A 27,843-nucleotide genomic window follows, 5' to 3' on the forward strand; every position below is an offset into this window, starting at 1 on the left:
CTTCAATCCACATACATCACAGATATCAACATGCACCAGGTATTTGTCTGCCCATTTTGTTCGCCTATTAATGATGCATTTGGTCAGTATCATCCTCAATGTTCGTCACATCATATTTTAGTTTGAGAAGGCAAAATGTGGGTTCATAACCAGTGTGTTAGTCTTTATTGTTACAAGGGCAGGAAGATGATAGAGAAGTAATGAAAGACATTGAAGGTGATATTTCAATACTATGAGCAAAGATATACTGGATGCATAATTAATGGGTAACTTAATGAAAGTTAAAGATGATTAGTGATAGACCAGAAGATTGGGACGTTTTAGAAACCACTAAAGAATGATTAACATGAAAATTTCTGTAGGTACATGAGACATTGGTAACTAAAGTGAGAAATCGTCTCTCATGCATGGTAAGACTAAAGAATGAATGATGGGAAATAAGGAAAGTGAAGCAGCCTTGACCATGTATTTTGTATCCATCTTCAAAGTAAAGATGAAGAGCATCCCAAGAATAGTAGAAGATCAAGAGGCAATTATGATAGAAAATGTATTTGAAATACAAATGTGACTAAGACTGACAAGTCTCCTGCTCCTAATGGCCTGCATCTTAGATCTTAAAATGTTGCTGCATAAGTAATGGATGCATTTGTTGTAATCTTCCAAATTTCCCTATTCTAGGTAGGCCCTGACAAATTAGAAAATGTTGTTAGAGTCCATTGCCTTTGCATTGTCCAGTGCCTCTGAACGTTTCTTGATAACATGTGGAGTGAATCGAATTGGCTGCAAACTGACACCTGTAAATGCTGGCGACTACTGGAGGTTAACGAGATAGATCATCCAGTCAGCATTTCTGGTTGAAGAGTGCTGCGAATGCTTCAGCCTTATCTTTTGCAAAGGTGTGATGGGTTCTTCCACCATTGAGGATGGGGATTTATGTGGACCGTCCTCTTCCAGGGACTTGTTTAATTGTCCACCCCCTATCACAACTGGATGTGGCAGGACTGCAGAGCTTAGATCTGATTCATTGGTTGATTCACTTAGGTTTGTCCATCAGAACTCTCACCAACTTTTACAGATGCACTATAGAAAGAATTCTATCTGAATGCATCACACCTGCTGGTGCGGCAACTGCTCTGCCCAGGATCATAAGAAACAGAGAGTTGCGAACACAGCCCAGTCCAGCATGCAAGCCAGCCTTCTATTCATACACTCCATCCAGACTTCTCGCTGCCTCAGAGAAACATGAAACAAAAACCCCTCCCACCCCAGTTATAATCTCATCTAATCTCTTCCGTTGGGCATGAGATACAAAAGCTGAAACATAAGTACCAACAGATTCAATAGCTGAGGAGAAGCTGTCCTTACTAATTTCAAATCGAATGAACTTGCTTTTCATACACCTTCTTTGCAGCCATAACTTTGTATTCCTCAGGATGTTCAATCACCCCATGATCTTTGTACAGTATGAGCTGCTTGTACCACATGCAAAACCAAACTTTCACTGTAGTTAGGTACATGTGACAATAATAATAAATCAAATCAAATCAAGTCATTCTGTTTGGCAGTTTCACCAGATTGACACATGATTTTTAGGTATACCTGGTGCTGCTCTCTTCACCCTTCCACCCACTCCATCCTCATAACCTTGCATAAAGTTTTTTTTATCATTGCTAACTTACCTAACCTGCACATCCCTGAACCCTATGGGGAATTTGCGCAGCCATTCACCTAACCTGCACCCCTTTGGCCTGTGGGAGGAAACCGGAGTACCTGATGGAATCCCACGCAGAGATGGGAATATGAGCAAGCTCCACATAGACAGTCACCTCAGGCTAAACCTGGGTCCCTGACACTCTGAGGTGGCAGTGCTCACCACGATGTAGAGCATATGGTCCACAGCAAGTCAAGATGGCAGGTCACCACTACCTTCTCAAATATAACTTGGGACAGGCAATAAATACCAGACTAGGGATGGACAAATTTCCCCAAGAGAGAAGAAATATTCAAAGTGTGATCTCGTCAGTGCTCCTACATGTCGACCTGTACTCTGCATTGAATCAGGGTTGATACCCGGCTTTGATTGTAATGAATGAGTGGGATATGCCGGACCACAATGTTGCAGATTGTGTTCGAGTACTGGATAGTGCAAAGTCTCCGGGCTCTGAAAATGTTTCAAAAATTGTCCTGAAGACTTGTGCTCCAGAACTTGCTGCTTCCTGAGTTGAGCTCTTCCAGTACAGGTACAACACTGGCATCTACCAAACAATGTGAAAACTTCTACACAGAGCTTTTGTCACCTTACTTAAAGAGGAACAGAAGTGTATTAGCAGTTCAGAGGTGGTTTACTAGGCTGAACCCTTGATAAGGGGGTTGCCTCAGGAGGAGATTTTGAGCAGTGTGGCCTATACTCATTGGAGTTTAGAAGATTCAAGTGATCATATTGAAACATAACATTGAGGAGAAGCTACAGAATGCAGACTGTTTCCTGTTAGCTGGCCAAACCTTTATCCATACTAATAAGTTAATGCCGATTTTGTGTAATAACCTTTGATGTGGCATATGTCAAATGCCTTCCTGGAATTAGAGAGGTTCCATTTATCCATGTACAACATCAGTTCCCTTATTTAAGGGAGGATGTAAATGCATTGGAAACAGCTCACAGATGTTGACTTGACTTATACCTGAAGTAGGTACATTGTCTTACAAGACAACGTTGGATGGACTAAACTTATAACCATTAGAGTTTACAAGAGTAAGAAGCAACTTGATTGAACCATACAATCCTGAGGGGTTTTGACAGGGTGCATATGGAAGGGATATTTCTTCTTGTGAAACAGAAGTTACTGTTTCACCCATCTAAGACAGATAAGGAGACTTTTTTTCCCTCAGAGGGTTCTCTCTCTTTAAAACTCGCTTCCTCAAAACGAAGTGGAAGCAGTATCCTTGAATATTTTTGAAGATAGATCTAAATAGATTCTTTGTAAGCAAGGAGGTGAAAGGGTTCTGGGGGTAGACTGGAATGTGGAGTAATCAGATCATGCATCAATCTGACTGAATGGCAGAGCCAGCTTGAGAGGCCAAATGGCCTACTCCTACTCCTGATACATAGGTACATATGCTCATTATTTCCTCAAAGAACAAAAATTTGTCAAACATCATTTCTTCACAGGATCATGATACAATCAGACAGAGTCAACAAGATTTTCTAAGTGCCCTCCTTATGATCTCACTAATGATAGATCCCACCAGTTTAATTATGACAGATGTTAGGCAAACCACACTGTAATTTCACGCTTTCTGGTCTCTACTCTTTCTCATCTAGAAGAGTAATGCTCAGCATTTACCAATCTGATGGGACATTTCCAAAACCTAAGGAATTTTTGAAAATTGTGACCAAAGTGTTCTCTGTCCTAGCAGCACAAAATGATATCCAAGTTGAAAGGGGTAGAGGAGAGGTCGAGCTGGACATTGCATAGTTTGTGAATGACACTGTGTTACGTCATCATGTATTCTCTTCTCTCAAATTCCTGACCATTTTTATAGGTAAAAACAATGACTGCAGATGCTGGAAACCAGATTCTGGATTAGAGTGGTGCTGGAAAAGCACAGCAGTTCAGGCAGATGCTGCCTGAACTGACCATTTTTATAGCCTCCTTCAGCACTCCAACTAAGGATTCTTCCTTCAGTTGTGCTCTCTTGCATATCCTTTACTTAGTTCATTTCACCACTACTTTCTTTTCTAAATTTTACTGTCTCTCCAACTATATCCCTCCTTCCAGATGCTTAAAATCTAATTTTTGGCAATGCTTTTGCTCACCTCTCCTATTGTCTGTTTCTTTCTGGGTCTTAATATTGATCCTCTGAAGTGTCTTGTGACATTGAAAATTCATCATTAGATGCTACAAGTGGTTGTTAGTGGATTTGGGTTTGGTTCTAGTCAAAGGAATCAGTTTCTTTTCTTTGATGGGTTTAGGGAGTTTGGAAATAAAATAGCTAGTAAAAGTTCATGGTGAAAGCCCATTCATTTGATAATATTCTCCAGTTTGATACTAACTGACCACCAACACAATGCTCAAAATGTTTTATGGGGATCTGTAGACATCCAGAAAAACATGTAATAGTTTTCAGATAGCCAGTGTAACTAACAAAACACAATACATCCATATCTTGTGAAACTGAAAATCAACTGAACCAAAGTTGAACAACAGAAACTAACATTATTCGAATATAGTTTATTCTGTATACTAATTAGAAATAAATGATATTGACACTGATTGCCATAACTGAGCTGAAAATGTGCTGCTGGAAAAGCGCAGTAGGTCAGGCAGCATCCAAGGAACAGGAGAATCAACGTTTCGGGCATAAGCCCTTCTTCAGGAACCATGATTGCCATAAATATAGTAAGTTTAATTTTCCCAACATCTTCAAAATATGGTACTTTCATTCATACCACCCAACAGAAACATGTGGAATATGCCACGTGTATCTAATTTGCTTCCTTCCTTTGACTCTTCCCCACGCTTCTCAAACATCAACAAACTTCCAGAACCCAGACAGAGATATACAAACAGGTAAAATACATGTGGAGGGACAGACTTTTCAAGTCAGTAGGATTAAAATTATTAAAGTTTGTTATGCAAAAGAAAACCAAGAAGGTATCTTGTAACCTGTAAACAAGTAACTGGTGTCAGTCGTGGCTCACACATCGGAATCAGAAGATTGTGTTCAAATCCTACTCGAGAACTTGATCACAAAACTCAAGGTTGACACTCCCAGGCAGTACACCATCAGAAGTGCTGTCTTTCTCATTAATTTGTTTTAAACCAGGGCTTCAAATATCCTCTTGCGTGAGTCTAAAATATCCCACTGCATTACTTCAAAGAACTGCAGGGAAGGAATTCCCACTGTTCTGACCAATACCTATTCTGAAATCAACATCGCAAACAACAGATTACTTGCTCATTATCACATTGCTGTTTGTTTGTAAATTAGTTTCTATTTCTCCAACTTTACCCCAGTAACTAGACTTCAAAAGTACTTCACTGGCTGCCAATTCTTTGCGGTGTCTGCTCGTCATGAAAGACACTGTATAAATATAAGTATGTGTTTTAATTGCTCCATGCTGCTTTTCTTTAAGGTGGCTCTAATAAATAGATTCCAACGTGCCAACAGGAGATCTTTGTAATGAGGCGTTCAAAGCAACATTTAGGATCCCATTGTTAATGCTCCCAATGTAAAAACATGATATTAGTGAATGACTGACACAAAAATGAGAGCATCATACAACAAGCAGTACAATAGTTGGGATTTATAACTTACAATTTTTTAAAAATTAAGATTAAAAAAAGTGTTACAAGGCTAACAGTTCTGGCTCAACACTTGCACCTTTTTGCATACCTTAGTTTTCTGGTACTACACATCACTAAAGGTCCATTCAAAAGCAGGAAATTATGATCAAGTAAACAATGTAAATTTCAAACTGATGTGTATCTATTCAATGTAGAAGCCTCCCAATAAAGTCAAAAATGTCATGCACAACTGGGTCAATTAGGTTGACATCCTTCAAACTGGAGACGAGATTAACCACAGAACCTCAATAATGGCTAGATATTGCTACAGTAAGGACATCAACCTCTGGCGTACATACATGAATACAGGTTGCTGTCAGTGATTCACTGCTTCACTTGAGACATCTCAAGATAACAATTGAAGGAAAATCTCCAAATTCACAATAACTGCCACTTTTTGCTGTTAGTCTTGCTGTACAAACTCTATGAAAAAATCTTAAAGTAAGGGAACACTTAGAAAGCAGCGATCATAATATGGTAGAGTTCAGTCTGCAGTTTGAAAAAGAGAAGGCAAAATCGGATGTAATGGTGTTACAGTTAAATAAAGGTAATTATGAGGGCATGAGAGAGGAACTGACGAAAATAGACTGGAAGCAGAGCCTAGCAGGGAAGACAGTAGAGCAAAAATGGCAGGAGTTTGTGGGTAAAATTGAGGACACTGTACAGAGGTTCATCCCCAAGAAGAGAAAGATTATCCGGGGAGGGATTAGACAGCCATGGCTGACAAAGGAAGTCAGGAAATCTATCAAAGAAAAAGAGAGATCCTATAAAGTGGCCAAGAGCACTGGGAAATCAGAAGATTGGGAAGGCTACAAAAACAAACAGAGGATAACAAAGAGAGAAATAAGGAAGGAGAGAATCAAATATGAAGGTAGGCTAGCCAGTAATATTAGAAATGATAGTAAAAGTTTCTTTCAATACATAAGAAACAAACGACAGGCAAGAGTAGACATTGGGCCACTTCAAACTGATGCTGGAAGCCTAGTGATGGGAGATAAGGAAATAGCAGGAGAACTTAATAAGTACTTTGCATCAGTCTTCACAGTGGAAGACATGAGTAATATCCCAACAATTAAAGGGAGTCAGGGGGCTGAGTTGAGTATGGTTGCCATTACAAAAGAGAAAGTGCTAGAAAAGCTAAAAGGTCTTAAAATTGATAAATCTCCTGGCCCCGATGGGCTACATCCTAGAGTTCTGAGGGAGGTGGCTGAGGAAATAGCGGAGGCATTGGTTGAGATCTTTCAGGAGTCAGGGAAAGTCCCGGATGATTGGAAGATCGCTGTTGTAACCCCCTTGTTCAAGAAAGGATCAAGGCAAAAGATGGAAAATTATACGCCAATTAGCCTAACCTCGGTTGTTGGTAAAATTCTAGAATCCATCATTAAGGATGAGGTTTCTAAATTCGTAGAAGAGCAGGGTTGGATTAGAACAAGTCAACATGGATTTAGTAAGGGGAGGTCGTGCCTGACAAACCTGTTGGAGTTCTTTGAAGAGGTGACAAGTAGGTTAGACCGGGGAAACCCAGTGGATGTGGTCTACCTAGACTTCCAAAAGGCCTTTGATAAGGTGCCACACGGGAGGCTGCTGAGCAAGGTGAGGGCCCATGGTGTTAGAGGTGAGCTACTGGTATGGATTGAGGATTGGCTATCTGACAGAAGGCAGAGAGTTGGGATAAAAGGTCGTTTTTCGGAATGGCAGCTGGTGACAAGTGGTGTCCCGCAGAGTTCAGCGTGGGGCCACAGCTGTTCACATTATATATTAATGATCTGGATGAAGGGACTGGGGGCATTCTAGCCAAGTTTGCCGATGATACAAAGTTAGGTGGACAGGCAGGTAGTACTGAGGAAGTGGGGAGGCTGCAGAAGGATCTAGACAGTTTGGAAGAGTGGTCCAGGAAATGGCTGATGGAATTCAATGTGAACAAATGCGAGGTCTTGCACTTTGGAAAAAAGAATACAAGCATGGACTACTTTCTAAACGGTGAGAAAATTCATAAAGCCAAAGTTAAGAGGGATCTGGGAGTGCTAGTTGAGGATTCTCTAAAGGTAAACATGCAGGTTGAGTCCGTGATTAAGAAAGCGAATGCAATGTTGTCAATTATCTTCGAGGAGAAAGTGAGGTCTGCAGATGCTGGAGATCAAAGTTGAAACTTTATTGCTGGAACAGCACAGCAGGTCAGGCAGCATCCAGGGAACAGGAGATTCGACGTTTCGGGCACAGGCCCTTCCATTCCTGAAGAAGGGCCTGTGCCCGAAACGTCGAATCTCCTATTCCCTGGATGCTGCCTGACCTGCTGTGCTGTTCCAGCAATAAAGTTTCAACGTTGTCAATTATCTCAAGAGGGTTGGAATATAAAAGCACTGTTGTGCTACTGAGACTTTATAAAGCTCTGGTTAGGCCCCATTTGGAGTACTGTGTCCAGTTTTGGTCCCCACACCTCAGGAAGGACATACTGGCACTGGAGCGTGTCTAGCGGAGATTCACACGGATGATCCCTGGAATGGTAGGTCTAACATATGAGGAACGGCTGAGGATCCTGGGATTGTATTCATTGGAGTTTAGAAGATTAAGGGGAGATCTAATAGAAACTTACAGATAATACATGGCTTGGAGAGGGTGGACCCTAGGAAATTGTTTCCGTTAGGCGAGGAGACTAGGACCCGTGGACACAGCCTTAGAATTAGAGGGGGTAAATTCAGAACAGAAATGCGGAGACATTTCTTCAGCCAGAGAGTGGTGGGCCTGTGGAATTCATTGCCGCAGAGTGCAATGGAGGCTGGGACGTTAAATGTCTTCAAGGCAGAAATTGATAAATTCTTGATGTCACAAGGGATTAAGGGCTATGGAGAGAATGCGGGTAAGTGGAGTTGAAATGCCCATCAGCCATGATTGAATGGCGGAGTGAACTCGATGGGCCGAATGGCCTTACTTCCACTCCTATGTCTTATGGTCTTAAAATGTTACTTGGAAGAAAATAAAACTGTATTTTTAATGTTAACTTTATAACAACTGCTAAGCATTGTCACTGGTTCCAAGAAGCTAATTTTATATTTGCAGAATGTCAAATTTTTCTATGATCATAAAAATTCTATTTTCTAATTTTTTAAAAAAAGATTTCAAAACTATATTTTAGCTTTTATCTTAGTCCAATCGTTATTTATTTTGCTAACTGATAAGGTCCTTATTTTAAAAAAGAAAGCACTTTTAATTCCCAGTTTCATGGTGTGTGATGGAGCTTGCTAACTTCACTGTGGCCGCCCACCAACATATTCATTTGGATTGATGTCAGAATTTTACAGCCTTCAAGAATAGAGAAAACTATGTCACAAAGATTGTCAATCACTGGGGGCAACTTTCGTTGAGGTCGATGAGAAACACTGCTACCTGACTATGGACCACAAAATCAAATTTATCCTACAGGATAGAAGATTGTTGAAAAATAGAAATATTAGTTTATATTGAAAAATGCCATCCTAAAGTTATATTTTAAATAACAGATAGTTACTGGAAAAAAATCTTTACCATCCTACAGGTTTTAGAATGATTTGTGACAAACTAGTCTGCAACCTGTCTGCAAAAGGAGACACATTTCATTTTAAAATTCTCAAATTATCAACTGAGGGCATTAACATGAAATATGTTTTCTCCTATTTGTCTGGTTAATTGTACTAAATTATAAACAAATCAATTTATTTAGTGATACTATTCTGCAGCTTGATAAGTTGAGGTCCAATACACCAAGCATGGTCTAAGCGACATACATAGCAACATAAATGTAGGAGCAGGAGGATATTATTCAACTCCTCAAGCCTACTCCGCCATTCAATAGGATCATGGCTGATCATCGAGATCAATATCATCATCGCAACCTTCCCCCATACCTCTTGATCCCTTCAGCCACATAGCTAAATCTACCTCCTGCATGAAAACACAGCTAAAGAGAGAGCATTTTTCATTTCTGCAAAATAAACCCATCCACACTAATTTGAGTAAATTCCAGTGCACATTCCTGCATATAATTAAACAGATTATTTAAATATTAAAAACTATTTTAATAATGTCAAAGGTTAATGGTCAACGAAAAGAATGATATGACTGTTTAGAATAGGATATTGAGTACTTACGGCTGGCAGAGTTTCACTAGATCTTGGTCTGTGGTGCCTGGTGGCAGTCCTCTGATGTAAAGGTTTGTCTTACTGAGCTGTTGCCATCCTGTATTATTGCTGCCACTGCTACTGTTGTTACTGTTGGTGAGTGGACTGGCTGGTGCCATTGGATGAGGAGTGGGTGCACAGGGTTGCTGTAAAAAAAAAGTATTAAGACTTACTGCTAGATTGGTTATTAAAATATAGGGTGCAAATTTCATATTTATGACAATACACTAAATGTAAGATTTCAAAAGTTAACTATCACTTAATTATTAAGAAACAATGGTACATGTATGAATAAAGTATCAAAATCATTGATTCTATTGCTGTATTTTCTCATGGCTACAAACAGGAATTGAAATTGTACACTGAAAATAAAAGCAAAGACTAATGGTGTTTCAGACCTTATAAACATTTTTCACTTTATTCACACAATCTACTATATTTACCCGATTACTCCGAATATCCACTTGTCTCAACTTAATCGCCAAACTAAAACAGACAATAGCCAGTAACAGGCTTTCCTCTGGAAAATACAAACACAATGCTAACTTCTCTGAGCATGCCCTTCTCCTATCACTTCCTTGCTGTCCTCTCAAGCTTGGCAAAGATTCAGCTGATATACTTGAGTGCTCTGTCCAGGACCTTCCCTTATTTATACAGCGTGAATGATGGAGTATCACTTGCAGGGCAAATTATCCCAGTAGTCTTGTCCCTCTGTCCAACCTAATTCCACATTTCTTACAGAATGAATACAAAGAATACATTCGATCTGTATGCAAAGGAACTGGAGATGGACAGGAAGGGGGCATATTGGGGATGACTCAGGATTTTAAAAAAGGTAGAAATAAGATCCATGTGACATTTAGGATTGATGCTGCTAATCAAGTGCATGTTTCTCCTGAGGACACCACGATTTTTTCATATTCAAACCATATCTGGTTTATCTGAAAATGTAGGCCTAAATACAAAATCAGAAAATATACATTTCTGAAATGCAACATTCTGATTCCTTCTAAGACATCCATATTAAATGTAATTTCAGGATCATTTATTTCTGAGTATCAATAACTACAAAAACGGTTAATCAATACATTTGATTCTATGAAGCATTGCACATGAATTACTTCTAAACTTCATTCCTGCGATTATCTTGAAAGTCAATAATCACATTTATAGAGTCTCCTTAGGTGTAACAGATGGACAAGAGCAAAGTGAGCTTCCAGCACACTCTGCTTGAAGTCATTATCAAAGCTGATGAACACAAATGACTACCACAACACAGATGACAGATTTGACCAATTGTTTGGTTGTGATTATTTAGAGAACAGGAGTATTTTGTAGTTTACAATTTATGAATTTCTTTCAGTATTGACTATGGCTTAAATCTTTTCAGAACAGCTTGTGATAATAGTTATGCTCCAGTGCAACTGCAAGGATTGGATTATGGATGGAATCTTCAATTTTAAGGAATCAAGGCAAATTGATCTCCTTGTAGTGAGCTTTATACACAGGGTGAGGTAGGTGTGCTGTTTCATCATCTTTGACATGGGCCTGATTTACTTGAAAGACACTTTACTGCAGTTTGTACTCAACAATGACCTTTCATTTACAGACTTTGTGTTTGCACAGTGAGTGCTCAGTATGGCTTCAGTGAAATCTTGCCCCAGTCTCTCCAGTCATGTGATCCTTTCTCAGTGTCTCTTACAGTCAGGTTGGTAATCTATTATGTCACATCCCTTCTTCTCCAACCACCATGAGATTTTGTCGCAGTTAGATCATGTGCTCATGGGTAAGGAGGTCAACCTGTTACTCAAGTGAACCCATATTCTTGGGCAAATTCTGTAAATTACTCAGTTGTGGCTCATTGTGAAATGTGACCATGTCAGTATTACCATGAGATTAATATATTAATTTATATAATTTTATCACTATACAATGACATATTTCAATTTAACTTGAGCAATGGTCTAGAATACTGATACATACTTTGCCTTTAAACTCAAACAAGTCTATTCCTAACCTTTCCAAACACCTTGATGGAAATTATGGCAGTTGTAAAGATTCTTTCTGCTCAAGACTGACTGCTCATAGGGCAGATGTGACAACTGGATATCATTTTACTGGCCACCAAATTGCCTTTTGGGCTCTTTCTTGATGTTTTAATATTCTTACATGTTATTCTTCAAATATTGCAATTCTGAATATTGTGGGTACCACCAATCTTTCATTAAAGATCAACAAACCTTCTCAGCAGAAGACATGTTCATTGCACAAAATATTGGCCTAACATAGTGTTGCTGATGGCCATCCATCTAATCGAGAGACAATCTTAATTGGCTTTGAGCTTCTCTAAATCATTTGTAAGTTTTCACTTCACTTAAGAGTGTGTATACTTCTCCTTTTGATATAAACTCCACATCTTGTTTTCAAGCCCCTTTAAATAGTAAGTTCAACAAGCTATCTGATAACTGGTAACTTCCTTTTATGTACTCAGTTGTTCAATCATATCTGAACAGTCTGAAGCACTACATGTAAGGTGCATCTTTTTAGTTTCCTTCATATTCAGAAGGGAAACAAATGGCTTGAGCTCAGTTTCAATTTTACATCTTGGACCCAACACAGTCAGCAAACTTCTTATACACCCATATTGCCGCTAAAACCTTTCTTCCCACTCTTCCTCCACAAACTGTGGAAGATCTTTTCTCTTTTTCTGTTGGAGACCTTGAAGCAAAGTATACCAGTCTATATTTTCCATCAACATGGATTTGTATTGTTGATAACATGGGCTGTAACTTACTGATACCTTGGAGAATTTCTTTTTGAAAAACATTCTCAGACTGACACTCCAGCACCACTGTTGACATTGTCTCAAACCTGCCCTATGAGCAGTCAGTCATGAGCAGAAAGAATCTTTACAACTGCTACCATTTCCTCACCGGTTCATCAATTGCTGATAGATTAGGTATGAATCTCCCCACTTGTTTAACAATCCCCAGCAATACTCAGAATAGTAAGGGTATAGAATGCTTTGCCTGCAACAGTCGTAGATTTGCCAAGTTTAAGTGCATTTAAGTCGTCATTGGACAGGCATATGGACGTACATGGAATAGTGTAGGTGGGATGGGCTTCAGATTAGCATGACAGGGAAGCGCAACATCAAGGGCCGAAGGGCTTGTACTGCGCTGTAATGTTCTATGTAATATTTGTTGCTCTACTTTCTTCCTGGATTGTGAAAATTCCCAGATTGCCTTTATTTTCTAAGAATCAAATGTTATTCCTGTGTCTTGAACTGTGACCAAAGGATTTGATCAGAGGTTTTGCAAATTCATGCTCGTTGGCTATGATTAGGCATGCCTCCTGCAGTGCTTCCAAAACCTTCCTAATTCTACAACCATGATCCTCCTTTGTGGAACGGTGTACTAGAATAATCCTGCAAATGGAAGATTTTTCCATCCCTTCCTTGAAATAGGTTAGATATTGTCCACTAGAATATTTCAGGTGCAGACACCAAAGCGTAACCTTGTGAAGGAATAATGACCAAAAAATACTTTATAAAAGTAGCTAGCAATTTTGGTTCTTGACCCAAAAGGATGTTTTTCTGCCTCCACTGTTAACAAGTAATTTTAAGAACTTTGTACTCTTTGCCAATTTAGCTCACCCATCCATCATCAGCTGATGGCTTTGCACATAAACCACAGCTACTGCTTTGACATGTTGGATCAAGACCGTGCTGATCTTAATGTCTCATTTGGCTTAGGAACAGTGACTAAACTTGAACACCATTTTAGTGAGTACTGTGAGCTATGATTTTTTCAATTTCTGTTCTTACTTTTTCCATTAGAAGGTGCAGTATCCTTCTTGGAGTGAAAACTCAAATTGGTTTTGCACTTGCCTGCAAAGTAATATGATACTAATTTTTTTTAAATAACTAATAATTACCCTGAGAATAAAATTAGAAAGATGTCATTTACTCTATTTTCTCTCCCAGCAATTTCATGGGCATTGTCAACTACTTTCATCACATGCTTCCCGAAGAGAAGATTTTTAATTCTGTAAAATGTTAAATGGTTCAGTTATTTTAATGTATCTTTATATTTTAATCGTGTCTGATTAGATCTCTTTCTTTAAAATTTGTTTCTCCTGGACCTTGAAGTTTGATTAAAGATGTTTTTAACTTAACCTGTTCCAGAATACCAACATCTGCTCCAGCATCCACTTTAAACTATATTGAGACTTACTAACCAGTATTTACTGTCTGAGTGATTGATCTTTCCAAGGATGTTTAGTTTCTGTGGCTGAGATTCTCCCATTTACAGGACCTGGTTGCATTTAAAACTCTGCCTTTTACTTCCACTAATTGTAGTTTTGGAATAACAGCAATGTTTGAAAATGATCAACTTGACTACAATTGTGGCATTCAGCTCCCCCTGCCTGGGAGTCATCACGCATATATGTGGTTCATTCCAACATCCCCCAAACGTATACGAAGATGGCAGTTGGCATGATTTTTTTTAATAAAGCTTTTAGCAGAATTTTGCGTTAGCATGCTGCTTTCAGAGTTAGAAATTACACAGGGCCTGAGACTATCTGCAAGCTATTACCAGATTTTGTTTCCATACCTGTACAATTTTGGTGAGTGTTAAATACTCCATTAATTGCAATAAAACAGGCATTGCCTCATTACCCCAACTATGTGGTCCTGTATTACTTCATTCTTTAGATAACCAATCAGTAGGAAAGTGTGCAAATGGCAAAGATCATGGATAAATCAATTTCTGGACTTGCTTGGTCTCTGCCTCATTTGTTCAATCTAGCCCAAACAATTATCATGTTCTGACACACAAATCAAAAATGTATCATAGCCTTGCAGAATTTCCCCATGAGAAAATGAAGTCTCATCCACCCTTTGTTTCTCAACAAATCATTGGCTATAGTGCAGATTGCATAGAGAACAGCAATAACCTGGCTGTTCTGGTCCTGTTTTATTTAATAATTATCGGATACCTGTCTCATGTCTGTGGGCCTGGGTATTTGAGAAGACCTCGGCAAGTGCTAGCAATGACTAGGCATTCCTGTTGAACACTGCAATGAAAAAGTGAGGACTGCAGATGCTGGAGATCAGAGTTGAAAAGTGTGGCACTGGAAAAGCACAGGTGAGACAGCATCCAAGAAGGAGGAGAATTGACTTTAAGGGCATAAGCCTGTCATTCTTGATGAAGAGCTCATGCCAGAAACGTCAATTCTCCTGCTCCTTGGATGCTGCCTGACCTGCTGTGCTTTTCCAGCATCACACTTTTCAACTATGAAATGATGCATTTTTAAAGGTCTGTGACTGTGTCACTCTCTGTTTCAGGACTCTGATTCTTGAGTTTGAGCCAGCTGCTGCCTAATGAGTTTGGGGAATATCTCTCTTCCATGTTAATTTGATGTACTTCTATGATTTGCTAACACTGTAGCTTTTTCTTTAACTCTCGTTGCTTGTAGGTTCTTTTTCTCTGTCCTCACCCTGCATGAGCTATAGGGAGAGGCTGACCAGGCTAGGGCTGTTTTCCCTGGAGCGTCGGAGGCTGAGGGATGACCTACTATGAGGGGTATGGATAGGATAAATAGACAAAGTCTTTTCCCTGAGGTCGAGGACTCCAGAACTAGAGGGCATAGGTTTAGGGTGAGAGGGGAAAGATATAAAAGAGACCTAAGGGGCAACTTTTTCATGCAGAGGGTGGTACGTATATGGAATGAGCTGCCAGAGGAAGTGATGGAGGCTGGTACAATTGCAACATTTAAGAGGCATTTGGATGGGTATATGAATAGGAAGGGTTTGGAGGGATATGGACGGAGTGCTGGCAGGTGGGACGAGATTGGGTTGGGATATCTGGTCGGCACGGACAGGTTGGACCGAAGGGTCTGTTTCCATGCTGTACATCTCTATGACTCTATGTTCTGCTACTATGTTTCATTCTCCTTTTGGGGTGATGCAGAATAAGCTTCCTTGTAATCAAGTTATGGTTTGGCAGGGTGGGTGCGAGTGAGAATGGTGAGAAGGTTCACTAGAGTGATCCTTGGTATGAAGGGACTGTCTTATGAACGAAGGCTAAACAGGTTGCGATTCTACTCACTAGAGTTTAAAAGAATGAAATGGTGAACTCTTTGAAACACAGGATTCTTACGGGGTTTGACAGGGTCAATGTGGAGGTAATGCTTCCCCTCATGGAGAGGCCAGGACCAGAGAATAATCCCAGAATAAAGGGAAGGCAATTGAAGATTGAGATGAGGAGGAATTTCTTCTCTCAAGAGGGTCGAGTGTCTTTGAAACACCTTGCCACAGAGAGCTGTGGGGGCAGGGTCTGTGTACATTTAAAGCTGAAAATATAAAACACATACATATACATACATACATACATGTTTATATATATTCTTGATTAGTCAGGGAATCAAGGGTTATGGGAAAAATGCAGAAAAGTGTATATGAGGAATATTGAATCGTGGATTAGGCTCAATAGGCTAAATGGCCTGCTGTTATTCCCACTTGTGGTCTTATAAAGGTACTATTGATAAACTTGTAATCCACAGGCAGGTGAATGTAAGGAATAAATTTGGAATTGGAAACTAGTTCCAGTAATGGTGACCACATTATTGTAATGTTCCAGCAGCAAGTGCCCGGAGCAGCAAGCCCCTAGAACAGTGCATGGAATACGGGCCCCAGAACGTGAGCAATGAGCCCCAGAACATCATGAGCAGCAAGCCTTGGTACACTGTGTGTGCTGCGAGCCAAAGACCAGTTCCCAGGCAGTGAGAGATCCCAGTGGGGAATGGCTTGGTGAGGCAATCCGGGCACTTACCTTGGAGCAGCTGAGGGCAGTAAAGAGTGGATTGGGAGTTGGAGTGGAGCAGAGATGGCTGCTGGACTGGGATCTGACGTGAGTTGTTAGACCACATGCGGAGGCAGTGTGCTGAGCTGCCATAATGTCTATTTGAAATTTTCTACCTTACTGTAATTTCAACCCTTTAATGATGTCCTATTTTTAACTTATTTTTCAACTCTGAGTAATGCAACTACTTTTAGTCCTCTGCTGTATCCAAGAATTGTACCAAGGTATTTGTTCCTAAGATGTTGCCAAAGGAAAGCAGACATTGTAAAAGTTTTTCATGGTATTCCTACAATGGAGTACACGTGACAATAACAAGGATTTTCTATACTCTATATTCTATTTTATTTAATTTGTCATTAAAACCCATCTGGTGTATTATCCTTCAGGGTAGGAAACTTGCCATCCTTATCTGGTCATATTACTTTGAGAGGTATAAATCCATGACTTGGCATTACAGAATTTTCTTGGTTATTGGGGAAGTACCACACTAAAATGGCAGCCTCTCAGCACACCTGCCTGTGCTGTTATTCTGTTGCAAGCTTTGGAACTAAGAAGAGAGGAACCACCTTTTCGTGTTAAACCCCACACTTGAAATCTTATTTATTTAAAGAGATGCCACAAAAGCTATCCTGTTTCCAGTGATAGGAATGATGTCGGCAATCAATCGCTAATAGGTATGACTGTCAACCTTGGAAATTCCCCATCCTTGCATGACTAAGGAGCTCCATCCTGGAGCCACACATCCAAACACACATTTTGCAGATGTTTCCAGAAGATGGAATTGGTCCTTAGCTTTGAGATCAATGGCAATTCTTTCCCCGGTTCTCTTTTCCAAAGTTCCACCTGCTGATGGGTGTTCTCAATGGGTTATGTCCCTTCATACAGCAAAAGCAGTCATAAGCTCCCATGTAAACATGCTGTATGTAGACTAAGTGATAATAACAAAGTTATTGCCTTAAATACTGATGTTGTATAGAACAGATTACAGTATCCTAAAATCACAAAACAGACCAAATAGGTACTTCATTCTCATCAACATCAAAAGCTTTCTCCCCCCATGTTATATTTTCAAACACATTATGGATACACCTTCCACTAGGTCACTGTTGACCAAACTGGTGCACATATAAAACTTCCTTTTTGCTGGGGGTTAATATTATGGAAAAAGTTATTTCATGATCGCTATTCTTGCATGCCTGTTCTGTTTACAGGACCCTGTTTGTTTTTTCCCATTCCCCTGTAACTCATGATTTACATTAAATTAGAAGATGTAAATTTTTGGTCTTTGACATTAATTGCATGCAATTAAATAAGAGATTGCCTTGGGTTTTCTGACAGCATTTGATTGAGCTTAAAGTCTTTGTTAATTTGAACTGCCAACCATTTGCTAAATTAGTTTAAAATGAAAAGACCTTCAATTACCTGACTCAACATTACGCGAGGTCGGTGCTGGAATATTCCTTGAGTAAGTTTTTTACCTTGAACTTTTAAGATGTTTTTGATAAACTCTGCTTGCTATCCAGGATTTTCTCCTCCCTTTTCCCCTGTTGTTTTTATAGTGCTCATGTTAACTCCTTTCTTTCTTCAGGAGGAACTCAAATTATTTTGAATTATGAGGAATTATTGTATTGAAAATATCTTAACAAACATCTCAAGGTGACTGATCTCGCGAGCTCCTAAAATGAATAATTTCCATTAGATACATACCAATCATAACTTAAACCCACATAAAATGCACAACATGACTTTGTAATGAAATGGTTTAATCTAAAAATGTTACTACTCAGTTGAAACAAAATATTCTAAACAATGAGGTAAGTTATTTTCAATGTATTTGACATTATGTACAGTAGAATGCAATCAAAATAATGCTTCTGGAGGAAGAGAAAAATACATTTAAAAAAGCAGATGTGTTATATTTTGTATATACAATGATTACAAGACTGAAATGTGAACAAATATTGTAAATTGTTTATTAAAACTTGAATTGCTTCTGGCCAAAGTGACAACCCTTATTCTTAGATGTTGCAGTATTTGAAAAGGTATCTGGAAAATGTCAAACATGAAGAACTGATCAAACTTAGAATAATGCCTAAATTAGTGATTTAATGCTAAACTGATTGATCTGAGACAAAAATAAACTGCAGTAATGGAATCCAAAGTAGACAAGCAGGCGTCTGGAAGAACACAGCAAGCCCGGCAACATCAGAAGGTGCAGAAGTCGACAGGTGTAACCCTTTTTCAGGAATGGGTATACGTGTGGGGGGAGCTGTAGATAAAGGGGTGGCAGGGTGGTGAAGTGGAGATAGGTGAAGACAGGCATAGGGTTCAACCTGGTTGGTCAATGGGAGGAATGAATCTGGTTGATGGCAGGGAGCAGTCGAAGGGATGGGGAAGGGCTGGGAAGGGAGGTTATTTGAAATTGGAGAACTCAATGTCGAGTCCTCCAGGCTGTAGACTGCCCAGGTGAAAGATGAGGTTTGTTCCTCCAATTTGTGGTCTGATTTGTTGTGACAATGGAGGAGGCCGAGAATGGTCATATCGGAAAGGGAGTGGTTGGGGGAATTAAAATGGGCGGTGATTGGGAAGTCTGGTCGGCCCCGGCAGGACCAGCTGAGATGCTTAGTGAACCATTCCCTAAGTTTGCATTTGCTCTCCCTCATATACAGAAGACCACATCAGAAGCACCTGATGCAGTAAATTCAGTTTGAAGAGAGGCAGATGAACCCCTGTCTCACCTGGATGGAGGTGAGGGGGATGGTGTACCGGCAGGTTTTGCATCTTTTCCGGTTGCAGGGGAAGCTACCAGGGAGTTGGTGGGAATGATGGGAAGAGATGTGCAAACCAAGGACTGTCAAAGGGAAGAATATTTGTACTCCTCCCTGTCTTTTCTGAAGAGGTTACAACTTTTATGTCACAAGTTATCTCCAGCTTGTAATCCCAACTCAGCAATGGTGACTGTGCTATAACTTGCAAATTAAACTTGCTGTGCGGTAGTGGTGTCCCTACCCCTGGACTGGCAAGCCTAGGTTCATGTTGCACCTACTCCAGAAGTGCATAACAACATCTCTGACGAAGGTTGATTAGGAAAGATAAGTTAAGTAAATAATATTAGAGCTTTTAATGGGCTATAAATCCTGTTTTGTCCCTATCTTGGAAAGTTTTTCAAACTTTGTTATTCTTATTAGGTAAACTTTTGTCCATGTTGTCTGAAATAACAACTTGGACCTTGCTCTCACCGTTTATTGGTTTAATCCTTTCTAATTTATCCTTTCCACCATGACTTGGTCCCAGCATGGTTCAGATGAAGCCCAGTACTGTGGTACAGCTCCTCTTGTTCCGATATAGGTGTCAGTGTCCAATTAAGTGGAAATCCTCTTTTCATACCAATCATTTAGCCATGTGTCAACTTCCTAATCTGTCCAAGTGGGCTATTCTTAAACCAGGAGAGTTTTAAATGATAATCCGATTTGCATTTTTATATTATGGGCTATTGATCAGCAATTTTGACATTAATTTTAAATTTCAAGCAAGAGAAGGGTATGTGTAATTTTTTTCATTTAACTTTGCAAAGGTAATTTATGCAGCACATGTAACTGAAATCAAATTCATGGAAGTAATGAATTGCTGAAAAAGAGATGTATTGTTGAAGCTATCTATATACACACCAGGACAAATGTAAGAATATAAAATATCAAATTATCATAACAGTTTATACCATATGGGAAAAGGATGCTGATTGATAGGAAAGTCAATTCAGATTAGTAAAGGCATTGCTATTATAAAAGCAACAGGATCAAGAGGTAACCAAAGGCAAAGAAGTAAAAAAATCTTTTTTTTTTAAACAGAGAACAGGTCCTTGTGTATGAATGTGTCAATACTGTAAACAAGCTTAACTGATTATCTTAAAAATTGACTGGTGTAACTATTAGCACACTCGATTGTTCAGTAAGTGCTGGTTAATCTCAGAATCACAACTAGCAGTACCTGTTCAGTTCTAGATTTTCCAAATGCTGGCTCATTAAATGAAGTCTGTACGCTGCCTTTTTTCTTAAAAAAAACAACTAAAAGGAACATGCTGTTTGATTCGATCAGCTAAACACTGGGATAAATGCCAATGTTCCTGCCATCGCACTGGCACTGAAATTCATGCATAACACTGCTCAATTGTGGGGTAGGCAGAATTTGTTTTGGACTGGTGGCAGCATCCTATTAGTGGGACATACCACCCGTTTAACTACTGTACTCTTGCAGCTTGAAACAGCTTGCTTAACCTATTGTTAAAAGTTGCTTACAGCGTTTAGTGGTGGAGAACCCTTTAGCATATTTCTCAACAAATGTGTCAAGGAAAAGGAAAGGGTTAGAGTGCTTCACCTCAATTTGAGCGTGATTTGGAGTGTATTGGAAGTGTAGGGAAACCCTTAGCTGTGACTGCAAATTCAAAGATCACAAGAGGTATCATCCATGTATTAGAAATATGCATAGGGTAAGAGATCAGAATTTGTTGTCATCAAAACCAAATCTAATAGTTTAATTCACCTTTTTACATATATAAAGTAGACAATGTTTTGCTTTGGAACCTAAGCATTTATTCTATTAATATACCATTTACAAACCCCACTCTCACCACTACTTTCTTACAATTATAAATGTCTTAACCCATGGTGGCATACCATTTCCTTCCCTTTATATTTTCACTTCAAGAAAAAGTGACTTTTAAGCCAGAACATTTCCTTTAGCACAAGTCCCTCTTAGATGGATAACAACTGTCTTCAGATGCTTCAGGAAGAAACTAAAACAGTGATATTCAAGAAATTGTTTCTTAATTTTAAGAATATTTAGACTACAGGTTATATGTATTGTATATGGATGATAGTCCAGATTTGATTTCAGATTCAAATTGAACCAGATATAGAGACCACAATAACAAAGACAGAGTCAGAGAGAAATAAAAAAAATTCAAAACTGCTTACCAACTTCCCTAGGTTGTATCATCTCCAAAACGGATAAATTTGCTTTAATTTTTAAAAATCTACATCACTAATACAAATTAGAAACAAAAGTGATCATATCCAGAGTCCATGGAGTATCTCAAATAGCATTTGTTTCCCATCAAAATAACAGGTATGAATTAGAAGGTTTATTACCCTGCAGCTAATGTCATTTCCAGATTTTCGTTTGGATCCCTACAGGTTTGACCGTAACTTTAAATACTTGTCAGAGGAAGAGCTGAGCACTTTCAACGTGCACAGAAAATGGTGTTGGACATCAGCGAAAACACTACATCGCTGGCCTGGTGTTACTGATTTTTGGTGGTCATAACATGTGACAAGATACAGGCATGACACCCAATATCTTTGTTCACTGAACTATGTTGCTGGATGCCTCAAATTAAAAATGATTGTCCTATGTTCTCCATAATCTACAGATCTAAAACCTCTTCCCAAATTCACAGTCAGCTGAATTTAAAAAAAAGGGCACCAAATTCCAAGACCCATGGAATAAAGGTCAGAGTGGGGGAAAGTGCCAAAATGATCAGAAAACCGACTGCCATTTGTTAGCAAATTGGTTGTTAATAGGCAGGAGGTGAGATGGTTTTTCTTCTGGATCACGAAGACCGCTTTAGAACTGCCAGCTAATGTGAAGCATGCAGATCTTCAGCACATCAGGTAACAAGCATTCAGCACTGACTCAGAATGTGGGTTAAATGATTCCAGATCTTGCAGGGAATAGCAGGAGCTAGAACTTGAGAGACCACATCAGGTGATGAAACTTGAATTCAAAAAGATCTGGAATAGAAAAAGCTAGTCCAACAGTGACTGTATAACCATTATCTATTGTTCTTAAAATCCACCTGGTTCACTCATGTCCTTCTGGGAGGGAAATCTGCCGTTCTTACCTGATCTGGCCTACATGTACTACCAGACCCATAGCAATGTTGTTGTCTCTCTTCTGCCCTCTGGGCATTTTGGGATGAGCAATAAAGACTGGTTTAGCCAGTGATGCCCCCATCCCATGAATAATAAAAATATCCACTTTCTTTTTAAAGCCATAAATAAATTACGCTCTTCTAACAATTTAGACAACTTCAGATCTTCATAGTGTGCTGCATTAAAGAGAAGTCCACATGCCCGCTCCACTCCTGCCAATTCCTCAAACTTGTGTGTTATGATTTCTATAGTACAGCAACATTTCTAAGTATATCATAGCTACTGTAATTTCTTGGAATTGGACCCCAGCCTTTCAGGGATTATTGGCGATAGGTTTGACCAGAGAGCCAGTAAAGCCACGAACTGTACAGAGAGAAGGCATCACTGATGAAGATTTACATGGCAATCATCAGTGTTTCTCCTGAACCTTTAAGTTTAGGGAATTTGATCATAACTCATTTGTGGATGACAGGAGTCATTACTGGTGAATAGTTGGCGAATGCAATGCAACAGTTCAATCTTCTACCCTTTTCCCACCTCTTCTACATTTTCTTGGTCCTGTCTTGCCTTTCCACCCACATTCTTGTTCTTAGTCCCCACCACACCCACACACAATCATTCCTGATATGACCCTCACACACATATACTTGATCTAGATTCCTATCTTCCCACAAAAATACTCTTTCTCTAGATCCCACACACCTCTTATACAATTAATGCCCATATAAGGATCTCCCACTGGTCAGGTTTGAACCTAAAGGTTAAAGTGAGGACTGCAGATGCTGAGGATCAGAGTCGAAAAGTGTGGCGCTGGAAAAACACAGCAGGTCAGGCAATATCTGAGGAGCAGGAGATTTGATGTTTCAGGCTCAAGCCCTTCATCAGGAATGAACACAGTTTTGAACCTTATTGGGGATCTTGGATTCACGGTGCTGAGCCTGTCCATCCCAGGCCAGTGATTCTCCTCTCTCTCTCTCTCTCTCTCTCTCCCTTTCATCATCTCTTTTTCTTTTCTTTCTTCATCTGAGACCCTGGGTCAGTATCAGTGGCTACAGTGTTGCCAGATGCAGCAGTGCTTGAAGGGACCCTGTAACAGGAGGCCCAGAGCCTAGACTCTTGGCAGTGGCAGGACATCAGCTGCAGTGGTAGCAGTGCCCAGAATGGGGACACTTGGCCATGTCGGCGAGGAGGTGACAGTAGAGCTAGGGACTCCTAGGACACCAGTGTCGTTGTTGCTGTACATGGAGCAAAGACACCTTCAGACCGGGCACACCTCGCAGAAGTCCTGGACCCATGCTCAGAAGATGAACTCTATTTAATAATTTCTTTTTATTCTTTTTGTAACTCAAAATGGCACCTGATTGTGGTGACAAAACACTTTTCACTGCATTTTCCTAGATAACTGTACAATAAAATCATTCGTTCATTCACACTAGTTTCACCAACTCACAACACTTTTTTTAAAATGCATTCATTCTTGGGACATGGCCATCGCTGGCTGACTAGCATTTAGCGACTGTCCCTAGTTTCCTTTAAGAAGGTAGTGGTGAGCTGCCTTCTTGTACCACTGCTGTAGGTTGACCCATAATGCCCTTAGAGAGAGAGAATTCCAGGATTCCAGGTGGAGAAGAATGCTTTATGCATAGGCTCCAGGTGAATGCTCAGTTTTGACGAAAAACAAACAGTCCTTCAGTTTGTTTTTCAATTGACCAGTTGTTGCAAGCCTGAGAGGGATCAGCAATGATAACATCAGTTGACTGGTTCAGAATGATACTTGGGCCAGTGGTTACAGCCTTGTACATGGAAAACAGATCAAAAAACACCAAGCCTGCAATGAGAAAACACCTCAATATGTGGCGAACGAACAGAAAATTTTCCATGAGCTGTTCTCACTGTAAACTGCTCACTCTGCAAATTGCCTGTTGAAATGAATAGAAGGAAAGCCATCTTCAGAGACAGTAACAGGGGTAAATTCTCAGTGAATGAAAGACATCCATGTGCAATCATGCTGGTTTAATTGACAAAGAACTGAAAAGCAGAAAGAACCAAAAGAAAACAACTCATCGACAACTGCGATCCAAACTGTTTCTGACTTTTTCCTCTTCCCATCATAATACTTATATCTTGTTGTGTCTGTGTGTGTCGGTTTGTATGTATATGGGAAATTTTCAAAAGAGTTTATGGTTTTGAGTTACAAGTTAGAAATTCATGTTTCTTTGCTTTTGGTTAAGAATAGTCAATTCTAATATGTAGTTCTGAAGAAGAGTCACTGAACTGAAAACACTAACTCTGCTTCCTCTCCACAGATGCTACTAGACCTGTGTTATTTCCAGCAATTTCTGATCTTGTTTCCAATAAATATAATTATTTTCTTGTTCATGGAAAACTTAGCGTGTATCTTCTTTTACCCGAGTTAGACAGTCAGGTAAAATTGGGCAATTTGGTGGTTTAGTCAAGTTCTCACATATGTAGCAACTCAGGAATAGTGAGGATTGTCTTCCAATTTACTACTCCAGTGAGTCATGACAAAAGAAACAACTATGTTTTAAAATGGAAACTTAAAGATATAATAACCCTGTTGTATAAGTTTGGATGGCTATTGTGAGCTTTTCTTGTTTTAATTATCAACAGTTATTGTGGAATCACACTTGGTTCTTGTAGTTAATAGAATATTAATGCATTTTGGAGAGCATTCAAATTGGGACATTTATGATGATAGCAAATGACCAGAAGGGGACAGTACATAATCCAAACAGGCCTACTAACACTGGTAGAACCTTATTTTGGTAAAGGATTACACCTGACTGGGATAGTGTGCCTGGAAATCAAGCTGTGATATTCCTAAAGGCATCACAGGAGTTAAGGATTCTTAGAAGTACACAAAATTCCCCAATTTACCCATCTTTCAGACCCAGATTGACAGAAAGAACAGATCAGGTTTCTATACTTAACAAGAATGACTGTTTATTCCACTTAAATAGAATCTAACTAGAGATAATCAATTAGAACCATCGACATGCAACTCCACTAGTTAAAACTTTAATGCCCCCTTATAAACTTCACCTCTACATACATACAAGCAAGGGGGAGAAAAGAAAATCATGGGTGGTTATACATGTAACAATACTGTGGCTGTAAGGTGCATTTTGTCCCTTTTTTTAAAAAAAACAAAGCGTGGTTGAGACAGAGGTACCAAGCGGTCTGTTCCAAGCCAATAAAGTAAATGGCTTGAGGCCTTGGGTTTTATTTTAGAAGTTGGAACATAAGAAGTAGCCTGAATGGGTGGGGTCAAACTCCCACAGAACCAAGATTTTGGTTTAACTTTCTGTGGCTATTGGAGTTTGGAAATTGCTATACATCTCTCCCTGCTACAGCAACAGACTTGAGTTCTCTCTCCCTCACCAAGAGTTTTCCTCTTGCTGTTCTTTTTTCCTGGACTAAAGAATTGCTTATGAGACAATCTATTTTACTGTATTTGCCTTTGCCAAGGCTGTGCTTATGAAATGTTGGCTTTTGGAACAGTCGTTGTTTAGTAGTTAAATAATCTATTATTCTGTTAAGTTTTCCACTAAAGTGGTTATTCTAATTCCTCTTTCTTTTGTCTGTATTTTAACTATAGTATAAGAATAAAGTGTGTGTTGCTTCAAATTTGGTAGTTTGACCCCCAATTGCATTGCATCAAGAACACAATGCCTTGCATTTGCTTTTAAAAATAAAAGAAAGTTGGAGTCTGGGCTATTTTCTTCATATTTTAGATGAATGGGTTTAGTCTAGTCCACAACATGAGCAAATGATGAATCAAAAATACATTCTTTCCAAAACTTCAATGGAATCAGTAAGCCAAGAGGCACAAGCTGATATAAAAGGGATAATATTATAATGTAATTGACATGCTAAAAGTGAATGAGGAGACAGCAGGAAGTGCTGTCACTAAGATGACAGTTACTTTTATATAAACAAATCAGGAATTGCACATAGACCACCAAGCAAGTCCAAGATTGACCATGCATGAATAAGCCAATTAAGAGTTCAGGTCACCTTTGATCATGTGCAGGGGATCGTGGCTAGCCAGGGGTAATGAGGCCTGGGTGTTCAAGTGATTTGATGCACAAGATAGGGAAAGCCGAAGACAGAAGGACAACTTCAGTCAACAGAAAAAAAAGAGATCTGTGACCAACCAAAGTCGCAAACTGACATCTCAATGCAGAAACGCTGAAAACTATCAATTTTAAGTATTAGTAAGTTATAGCAATAAACAAATAAATAAATTCTGAAAAACATTTGTACCTGGAATGCATCTTGTAATCAATCAGGATGAATAAACTTTTAGATTGGCTGCTTTTCAAATCTCTATAATTGTAATCAACTCTGTGTTACAAACTTAAATTTTGTCTCCCAAAATTTTACATGGTGGTGGTGAAGGAAGTGAATGTCGAAAGTGGTGGCTGGAGTACCAATCAAGTGCTGTGCTTTGACCTAGATGGTGTAATTTTGTCATTTTATAGCTCCATTCATTCAGGCAATGGAAACTATTCCATCCCACTTCTGCCTTGTGCCTTATGCCTTGTAAATGGTGGATAGGCATTGGGGAGACAGGAAATGAGTTACTCACTGCAGAATTCCGAGCCTCCCACTGCAGAATTCCCAGCCTCTGACCTGCTGTTGTAACCACAGTACTTATGTGGCTAGTCTAGTATTTATATGGCTGGTCAAATGTAAGCCCCAGGATAATGATTTCTATAAATAATGGAACATTTATTTACAGTCATACGGAAAACAAGGCTTAAAATGTAGAGATTCTTGCTGCATGTAAACCAGTGATTGCCACAACCATAGCACATTATGTACTAACAACATTCAAGACTAAGTTTAGTCATCCAAATTGCTGGACGGATTGGAAAACTAGATACTGGAGGACATATGCAAAACACCAAAAATATGAGCTGTCTACTTGTAAAGTGAATCATTGACATATATTTTGCTCTTTGGAGCTGCACATAAAAGTGTGAAAAAACAGGAGGAATAATATGGAAGCATAAAGTGATAAGCATTGAGAATTTGATAAGTTTCTTGATTTTTAGTTCACCAGGTATCAATAAAAGCAGCCCCAAAATGGCTGAAGAGCTGATAACTGAGTTGAGGAAAATCATAAATGTTGATTTTACAGGCGACCCTTGCTTTTATTTTTATGCATTAAAAAAATATTAAATGAGGGAGATGATATAACCTATCCACCTCTTTCATGTACAAAACCATATGGATTCCTCAAAGTATCCAACTCCCTGTGGACCAATTCTACTTTTCTTCAATTAAATTAACCAGAGAGCCATTCCCAGTATTATTAATCTATTTTGTGAAATTCTTCACAATACAAGTTTTGATCATTGTATTCTTAGCTCATAACACTAAGTATGATTTAACTACAAATACCAAGCCAGATTAACCTGTTCTGTTCAACAATCATCTCATATCACGAGAACACTATTGAAATGCAATTTTAAAATGTCAAAACAAAGAATCCTATTAAATGTCAAAGAACACCAAC

The 27,843-nt window shown here is 39.2% G+C and overlaps 1 protein-coding gene across 5 annotated transcripts in view; it reads right to left on the bottom strand.

Moving 5' to 3' along the window:
* Positions 1-27,843, bottom strand: part of LOC122551628 (RNA-binding motif, single-stranded-interacting protein 1-like) — a 210,437-nt gene that overhangs the window by 159,825 nt on the left and 22,769 nt on the right. For all 5 annotated transcript variants that reach the window (XM_043693851.2, XM_043693850.2, XM_043693854.2 and 2 more), the window contains exon 2: positions 9,473-9,648. In XM_043693851.2, the coding sequence (XP_043549786.1) occupies positions 9,473-9,648 (176 nt within the window). The remainder of the gene's footprint in view (positions 1-9,472; positions 9,649-27,843) is intronic.

The sequence above is a fragment of the Chiloscyllium plagiosum genome, unplaced genomic scaffold (genome assembly GCF_037043375.1).
Source record: "Chiloscyllium plagiosum isolate Xiang-an unplaced genomic scaffold, Cpla_swu_hap1 HiC_scaffold_7, whole genome shotgun sequence".
Lineage (NCBI taxonomy): Eukaryota > Metazoa > Chordata > Chondrichthyes > Orectolobiformes > Hemiscylliidae > Chiloscyllium > Chiloscyllium plagiosum.